General features: G+C 38.1%; 1 protein-coding gene across 2 annotated transcripts in view; it reads right to left on the bottom strand.

Annotated features, from left to right (window-relative positions):
• Positions 1-245: 245 nt before the first annotated feature.
• The window catches only part of si:ch211-197n1.2 (EF-hand calcium-binding domain-containing protein 6), a 36,317-nt gene continuing 27,125 nt past the window's right edge, over positions 246-9,437 (bottom strand). For both annotated transcript variants that reach the window (XM_007232792.3, XM_007232793.4), the window contains 6 exons: positions 9,136-9,256; positions 8,871-8,995; positions 2,526-2,769; positions 1,571-1,743; positions 1,264-1,429; positions 246-884 (listed from right to left, as the gene is read on the bottom strand). In XM_007232792.3, coding sequence (XP_007232854.3) covers positions 615-884; positions 1,264-1,429; positions 1,571-1,743; positions 2,526-2,769; positions 8,871-8,995; positions 9,136-9,256 — 1,099 coding nt within the window. In that variant the 3' untranslated portion in view covers positions 246-614. The remainder of the gene's footprint in view (positions 885-1,263; positions 1,430-1,570; positions 1,744-2,525; positions 2,770-8,870; positions 8,996-9,135; positions 9,257-9,437) is intronic.

Raw genomic sequence — 9,437 nt, 5'->3', positions numbered from 1 at the left:
ATACTGACATAAAAAAAATAAAATAAAAAAGCAAAGAGCATTGCAATGTACCTTTCCCTTCCACTCCTCCATGATGGCATCACATTCTGCTTGAGGATGCCCCACAGGTGCTCAATCAGGAACTTCATCCACTAATCAGCTCTGATGAATTTATATCTGTATTTATAAACTTCTTTATGCAGTAGAAGCCATACTATGAAACACATCAAAATGTCTGTATAAAACGAAATAAGATCTCATTGTGTTTAAGGGGGTTTATTTTTTATTATTCATTTTTTTGGTGTGTATTTAACAATGTTTTTAACAATGCTAAATTAGCATCCTCTGTTCAAAACCAAAGAAGCATACACAAGATATAAAACATGTCGTGGTTAACTGACTGGTGTCTGGGGTGATATTACAATAAATCATGTTTATTAAATTTTTTTTTTATCACGTTTATCCTTACATTTTAGTATCTGCAAGGATTTTTTAAAAGGTTTATTAAATGATTTTGGCTTCAAAGCTTTTGCAGAAGCCCCATTATTTTTTAAAATACATTTAAATCATATAGTGGTTGGATTGATGAAAACATATATAACACCTTGGCTCAATCCCTGTTCAGGAAGGTGACCCTATATGAGTTTCTGGCCGTGGGACAGGTGTGGGAGGTGTTGCTGGTCATTCTGCGAAGTGTCTTGTTTTGTCTGGAGAAGTGGACGGTAGTCCAGATGTCCTGTTGGGTCTGTGGAAAGCACTGAAATCACACTCTTCAGCTCCTCCGGGCTTTTACATACTCCACACAGCTGCAAGACTGTGACCAGCTCTGCTGCCGAGAGGTGTCCACAACTTGAGGCATCCAACCTCTGACAGGCTTTACGGATGGCTCGGCGCTTTTTTCCGAGCTGAAACACACAAATGAAATATGAAAAACAACCACAACAAAAAATTCTACTCAAGTAAAAGTAAAAGTACCCATCTAAAAATCTAGTAGCAAAGTAAATTACTTGTGTCAAAATGTACTTGAGTAAAAGTAAAATTACCTAATTTAAAAACTACTTAAAAAATTACAAATTACTCATAAAATGTACTCAATTACAGTAATGTGAGTAAATGTAATTAGTTACTTTCCACCTCTGAAAACAACACTGACAGTATGACCAACTCATCATTAATTTGAACCTGCTGGACCACAGTCTGGTCTTAATGGTCAAGACTAGCACATAATATAATATAACTGCCTCTGATCTCTGAACGACACAATGATAATCTACAATTCTTTACCCTTTTTCTGATGTTGGTACTCAGAGTTTCAAGGGAGACCACTTCCATGTTCCTAGGTGAATCACCAGTCTCTCTGTGAGAGTGCAGAGCAGCAGCCATATTGAAACCATTCGTCCATTCTTGTCCTTGAGAAGCGAAAGGTCTGAGGAACTCCCTGTAGGACACTCTACACAACAACAGATTAAAATAGAGTGTTACAGCAGATACAATATTAGGAAAGTATGTTGGTCAATATTCTAACCCAATTCCAAGATGGTAAGTAATTTTAAGACAGTATTCTATATATTCTATATATTATGTAGGTTACCTTCCATCATTGTTCAGGTCGAACTTGTTGGCCAACACTTCACATTCATATTGGTTGAGAAGAACACAGAGACTAGTCAGGACTTCCTTAAACTCCTCACGACTCACTGAACCTGTACCGAGCATATCCATGCTGGTGAATTCAGCCCACAGCTCGGCTACTGAGAGCTCCACCTTCAGAGGAAAAGAGAGAAAGAGAATGAGATATTTGTACGTAACAGTCTTGATGTGTTATATGTACACCCCTAACCCTACTGACTACCCTAGACAAAACTGGCGAAACTATGTGCCAATAAAATGTGACATTAACTTTGGGAGAATATAGTGTTGATGATACTGGAGAGCAGCTCATCACCTCCAGACTCTAGTCTGCTTATTTATGGGAAAACATATCAATATTTATCTGCTGGCAGCTTGTCCTGTGCCAGTGTCCATAGAAGGGTAGTCAGGGAAAGGAAACAAAAGCCGAAAGAGATCAGACATTTGTGCTAGGCTAACAGCTAAAGCTAGCCAATGTTTGTTATTTTCCTTTTTCTAACGCTACTATCGTTCATTCACTCCCTCTAAAACAATCCGAAGTACCTCATTTCAACCAAACACATTAGAAAAGGAAAAGTTCTGAACAAGAAAACCAAACCCAGGAAAGTGAATGTCCTAGGTTAGGTGGGTGCTAGGCTAAAAGCTAGTATAAACAACCAGGTATAGTCTTTTAAGCTAACTAACTGCACACCAAGCAGAGATTTTTTATGAGTGAAAAGCAATATTATGCTGTGTCATGTGGATAAACGGACATGCTAGGCTCCACAGAATTTTATATAGAAACTTTTAGGCTCCGCCCAACTTCTAAAATGGAATGTTTCATACATCTATTGGTGTCCCAAGCTGTTCCCTAAGATAACATTTAAAGATCAGTTTACATTCTGCTGTTCTGTATTTTTCATTAAACTCCACCCTACCTTGGCCCGGAGGGAGTCCACCAAAATGTCCGACACATAGCTGAGATTCTTTGAGAGGCGCATGAGGTCATTGTCTCCTCGTTTCGGTGGGCAGCGTTTGGAATTGGGGTAGCGGCGCGATGTTGGAGAGGGGCCAAAATGCCGGATGAAATGCTCAAATTCCACCGTGCCATCCTGCCTGGTGAGCAGAGATGACCACAAGTGCCGAACCTCACCACGAGTTATCTCAGACAGCACAGGAAACCTGAGGGGACAAGTGAGGGAATAATATATCAACAATTAAGAATCACGTATAAATGAAATGTTCCTTACCTCCTTCCATATGAATACAGTTGCCACTTAAAAGAGCACATAAAATGAAGAGTTTCTTTGATTTTTCCAAATTGAAAACCTCTGGAATATAATCAAGATGAAGATGGATGATCACAAGCCACCAAACCAAACTGAACTGCTTGAATTTTTTAACCAGGAGTGCAGGCATAAAGTTATACAAAAGCAGTGTGTAAGACTGGTGGAGGAGAACACACCAAGGTGCATGAAAACTGTGATTAAAAACCAGGATTATTCCACCAAATATTGATTTCTGAACTTCTAAAACTTTATGTTTCCTTTGCATTATTCTTTGCATCTTTTTATTTATTTCAGCCATTTCTTAATTACTGCAAAAAAATGCTCTAAATGACAATATTTTTATTCAGAATTTGGGAGAAATGTCGTCTGTAGTTTATAGAAAACAACAACAATATATATTTTACTCAAACATAAACCTATAAATAGCAAAATCAGAGAAACTGATTCAGAAACAGAAATGGTCTCTTAATTTTTTTTAGAGGCTCTAGTAAAAGCATGAAAACACACCACAGAAGAAGAATGCAAAGGTTTAGTGATGTCAGTGGGTCACAGATTTGATGCAGTTATTATAAGCAAATGATCTGCAGCTAAATATGAAATCTTATTTAATTTAATCTATTTTAAGTTTAGTTTATATGTTCCAACACTTTTGCTCATATGAACATAAGTGCTATTTTCTTAACTGTGTATCAGTTCCAGATGTAAATACTTGGAAAAAATGCTGGTACCACTTTAAAATAAGGCTCCCTTATAAAGAGTTTATAAAGGGTTTATAAAGGAGTTTATTAATGGCTATTAATTAGGTTGTAAAACCATTAATAAGCAGTTACAACACATCAATAGCAAGGGTAACAGGCAACAGTGGTCTGGATGCTTATTTTAGTTTGTCATTCCCATATTCCACATTTCCAATATAATTACACTAACTTAATATGTTCACATACACTGCATTATGATTACTGGATACATCTTTAATCTGTGTAGTTAAATCAATAAAGTTGTGATTAAAGTGGAATTACTATTTGGCAAATGACAGGCCACTGTTTCCTTTTCTATGTATTTGTTGTAACTGCTTATTAGTTATATACTTATTTATAAACCATTTATAAACCCTTTATAAAGGAGCCTTATTTAAAAGTGCTACCACTGTTTTAATACTTTCCGCAGTGACTGTATTACCAGTTCTGGACCCATTTCTTGAACACAATGGTGAATTATAAGTTAGAAAATGTGTTAAAATAATCTGTTATCACAGTAAGAAAAAAAACATACCTATGAGCTTTTCCATGAATTGAACTATTTCATTTATTAAAAAAAAATATTCAGAACTGGATCTGGGATCTCATGGGTTAAGTAGGCCTAGTAAAAACATGGGGATCTTCAACGTTTTCCTCATGTATACAAGTGAGAACTACAAGTGTGTAGTTTTCACTTGAATAACAGTAAAAAACGAAATTCTCCATCTCCCTCTATCTCCCAAATCTTAGATCCTCCTCCACCCAAACGACCCCCTCCCCTCCCCTCCCTCCCAAACCCCCCCACCTTTGCCCAAGCTGCATCTAAGCCGAGACTTGGCAGCCGAAAGCATTGAAGCAACAGTTTCTCATCACTCACACACACTCCCAGGAGGAGTAATCTTAAGGCCTTGGCACCAACCGTGGCTTAAGAAAGGACGGCACCGTGAGAGAACTCATCTCTCTCATACACACACATGGACAGAAAGGAGAACAGCGTGTGAGAACAGACATGAATGGAGGTGCTCAAACTGACGGCAAACAAAAACACGTCTGTGTTGAACCGTCAGCGCGCCCGCAAACACGCCTGTTCTACATTAGAACCTACTGTACATCTTCTAGTCTACCAGCTTCAGGATGAGCTGAGCATCAGGTTGAATTTTAACAGTGTGGACCTGAGAAATCTACTTATTTTTCCTTATTTCTTACACTGTTTCTCTATGTGTGAAATTCTCAAATTTTCTAGGGGCAGTTAAAAATGTCAAATAAAGGATGTGATGTTTAAAAAAAAAAGTTCTACCAGGAGACTCTCCTCTTTCTGTTGTAGCTTCCCGAAGCAACTTTGGGTTAACCTATTTATATGTTCAAAATATCCTATTGAAATGAAAAAATAGAGTCGTTCTGGTAGAACTGTAGATTTTCTGCAAAGTTGGGTGTGGCCTTTATAGCACCCAAGCAAGAAAAACTTTCAAACCTGCTAATGTTATTAAATAAATAAATAAATAAAATTTAAAAAATAAAATTAAAATTAAATTAAAAAAAAAACTTCTGTAATTTGTCCAGTTCAGTAAATCTGACACTTTCTCAAAGGGTGAAAAAAAACCATTTATTTAAAAGTTAAGTTGGTTTCCTTTACCTATGTTAAGAAAATAAATTAATTCATTAATAATAATACTTGTTAAATTTGTCAAATAAACAGCGAATGTGGAATACAGAGGTGTCTTATAACTTCAAAAAATCAACCTATAGTACCCAAATTTACGACAGCTTGTGACCTAATTCAACTATTTAAAGCTGTACATAACTATGTGTAAGTGTAAAAATAGACAAAAAGACAAATAGACCACTGTATGTTCAAGCAGGGTTCAAACAAACAGAGGAAATAAGGATATTTCTAATGACTCTTCCACAAAGATCATATGAGTGCAGATGCTGCTGCACAGTAGAAGAGTGCACCAATGCAACAGAGTCTGATCAATCTTCCTGAAGATGTTTCTTAATTACTGGAGTAAACTGGAGTAACGGTTATTGAAAATGCTGATTACTGAAAGTGATAGGAAGCTGCTTAGAGGAACCCATGGCTGCTGATGAGGTTTTTGAGAAGTCTGGAGTCTAAAGTCTAAGAGCTGTATTTTTTTCACTCTAAAGTTTCACAAAGTGACAAAATAATTGAAAAGAATGTTCATTGTTTAATTTTCAACCTTTGAAATTCATCTTTTACATTTCTAACTCCTTACAGTTATAGAAACATATGCCCAACCTTTTGCAATGGCACTGAAAAACAATACAAAAATTTAATGTAAAACAGTTTCTTTTCAATATAAAAATATTCTTTATTTCAAATTGTGAAATATTTTCACAATGCATGTTTTTGGTTGTGTAATAAATTATACATTTACTACACAATCTATTTATTTTAAACATGGTTTCTAATATAAATGTATAACCTGAGGTCATAAAAGGTCCCCTAACTGAAGAATCAGTCTTATATGGTATATGAGATATACAGTATATATGACCCCATAATACAGTAGAGTATATGTGTGTTTAAAAACAAACCCACTCCCATTGTTGGATTCAATCAAAGGAGCAACAGTTTCCCTCACGAGTGCGCGTACACACACACACACAAACACACACACACACTATTCACTGCGGGAACCAGAGGCGTTGGCACAGATCTATCAGCCAAACCTTCTGTGAACTTGGCTGCTCCAAAGCCTATTAAGAGTCACTAATCTGAAAGCTGGCGGAGGACACTCTACCTTGGCCTGGTTGGCACCGTCTCTCTCTCTCTCTCTCTCTCTCTATCTCTCCCTCTCTCTCCTTCACTCTCACTCTCTCTCTCTGCCAGGGCCACGCCACAGATTATGCAAATCCAATCGCGATGCCCCCCCCACCCCCGTTCGGCACCCCATTCCTTTTAGGCCACATCCCAGCACCCAAGAAAATTGAATAAAGAGATAAAAGAGGGTGATGGAGAAGAGAAGAAAAAACAAAACACGAGAAAGAGAGAGAGCGAGTGAGAGAGAGAGAGAAGTAAACGACAAAAGGGGTCAAAGGAAGAGCCAGGGGGGTCAAGAGAAAGCGAGAGAGGAGGTAAACAAATAAATAACTGGTTTGTGGAAGCTGGGTGTATCAGGTTCTCGTGAGAGAGAGAGAGAGAGAGAGAGAGAGAGAGAGCTGCTGCTGGAGACACAGATTAAGTTACACTTTCAATAGAGATTATCAGCTGAAAAGACCCCTGTTTTCTGGCCCGGGACTAGTCTGTTAATCTGTGCCCTGAAAAAAGAACAACACCAGCCCAAAAATCAGCACCATTTGTTTATCTGAAGGAGCAGCGTGTTGTGACAGCAGAGGAGAGGGATGGAGTGATGGAAAAAATGAAAAGAAAAGAGGAAGCAAATCGACAAACTTCAACAACAGGGCACAAAAGAAAAGGAGAGAAATATAAAGAGATGAAAAAGAGATAGAGACTTGCAGACTAGAGGTAGATAGATAGACAGACAGAAAAACAGACAGACAGACAAATAGTCGGACAGATAAACAGACAGGCAGAAAGAAAGATGGACAGAATTGCCTAAAGACTAAGAGACAAATGTCAGACAGAAGGTTGGACAGAAATACGGAGTATATGTGGGAACTTCCCAATGGATGGACAGAAACACAGACAGAAAGAAAGAAAGATGGACAGAATTGCCTAAAGACTAAGAGACAAATGTCAGACAGAAGGTTGGACAGAAATACGGAGTATATGTGGGAACTTCCCAATGGATGGACAGAAACACAGACAGACAGATGACAGAGAGACAGATAGTCAGACAAATAGATAGTCAGACATTTAGACAGAGAGGTACAGACCAATTAACCAACAGACAGGCAGATAGACAGACAGACATACAGACAGACAGACAGACAGGGGGTATATATGAAGAGTCATTAGAAAGACAGATGAGGAACATCATGGGAATGTGTATGAAGACGTGCGGTGCAGAGACACTGAGAGCCTCAGCGTGTCATCCGTCATCAGCTCAGTACATTGTTATTCATTGGGGGGGAAAGAGAGCAGGCTTGTTAACTTGCACAATTAAGGCATCATTTGCCAAGAGAAAGGGCCTACTTTCCGATCTCATTGTCTTAGAGGACAAAAGAGCCTGAAAGCCCCCTGATCTGTCCCGGAGAGAGTGGGGGGGGTTGGGGGGGGGCGACTGTGAGCTGCACAAGGCTTGCTTGTGTCATGAGGGCTGACTGTGAGAGACACTGCGCAGAGGAACGCACATATGAGAGAGCTGTATTTTTTTTTATTGTCATCATTCTTGCCTTCGCCATTAGTTAAATTCTGCTACGTAATTTTAATTGTGAATTTGTATTAATGTTTACAGTTTGAACATAATTGGTCTATTAATTGTCCTTTTATGACCTAAAGTGCTGTAACTGGCTTACTTTGAACAACTGCCTCCCTCTGAGGATGGGCCTGCAGACAACTAGAGAGAGCTTTAGGGCCCACTGGTGTTTCCCGGCCCATAGGTTGAGAAACCTTTGGCTAGATGACTGGGTCAGAACATCTCCAATACATCATAGAAGATTTTGTGGGGTGTTTTCGGTTGGTACCTACTAAGAGTGCTGGCATATCGTATCGTATGCAATAACATTGCCAGCATTTTTGAATATTTTGAACGATATAATACCCTAATGCCCTAATACCCTAATTATCACATCAGGGTACTACATTTTTGCTGTTTTTAGCAAAAAATATATATATTTCTACTAGACACAGATTATATCTGTTCAGTATCATTTATTTTACTTTAATCCTGGATATATGGAGATATTTGGAGTGCATTATTAGTATCATGACATTCTGGATCATTGACTTCTATTACAAATCTGAGTTAGGGGTGTGCAAAATGTATGCAGTAATAAAAAAAAAGTTTTTAATTCAGTAAAATATTATATGTTATATTATTTTAGGGGCATATCGCCCACCCCTAGTACCTACAAACAAAAGCACTCAAAGGAAGGACAACAAATGCACCACCAAGGAGCCAACTACTGCTTTGTATATTGGTAGTTTGAACAGTTAAAACATGTTTGAACACTGTAAAAAGAATGTAAAGTAAACCAAGTAATTAGATGAAGAAAAATTACTTCTCTTGTCAGGTTGGAAAGATAGAAGGACATTTGAATCTAATTTTGTGCAGTTTAATGTTATTCAAAGGTTAGTGTGTGTGTGTGTGTGTGTGTGTGTGTGTGTGTGTACCTCTTGAGCAGTTGGTACATGTCTTCTTGAGTGAGTCTTCTGGTGTTTTTCTCATCAAGTTCCTCAAACACTTTCACCACATCTCTGTAGTGCTGGGCTACTGTGTTCCTGATCAGTTTTGAGAGCTGTGACACACACAAATACAAACACAGTGTGTAATTGTTCAGTTTATTGAGTTTAATATTTAGTGGGATATTTTTTTTTACTATACAAATCCACTGGCTCCATCAGTGGACAAACAATATGTCAACAATCTTAAGCATACCTCAGTGACACCTCTGCCATTTCCCACCACAGTTTTCTCCTCTTCTTCATCTAGAGCTTTCTCTGATAAACCTTGATGTCCAGCAGTTGTACCAGCTTCAAATAGACTAGGAACTCCTTTTCTGGGAAAAGAGCAAAAGAAGAAGTCTTAGATTTCCTCTAAAATAAATGAAAAATAAAAAAGAGGTCACTGCAAAAGTGGCTAGTATACATCTTCCTTCATAAAGCCAACCCTTGTCCTAAAATTCCCAAGAAGAAAAGAAGTAAGGAATTATGGCATGGTAAAGGGCGAGGGGGGGGTTG

This window comes from Astyanax mexicanus, chromosome 25, assembly GCF_023375975.1.
Source record: "Astyanax mexicanus isolate ESR-SI-001 chromosome 25, AstMex3_surface, whole genome shotgun sequence".
In the NCBI taxonomy this organism is placed as follows: Eukaryota; Metazoa; Chordata; class Actinopteri; order Characiformes; family Acestrorhamphidae; genus Astyanax; species Astyanax mexicanus.
Note: the sequence above shows the minus strand (reverse complement) of the source record. Positions and strands in the feature narration are given on the sequence as shown.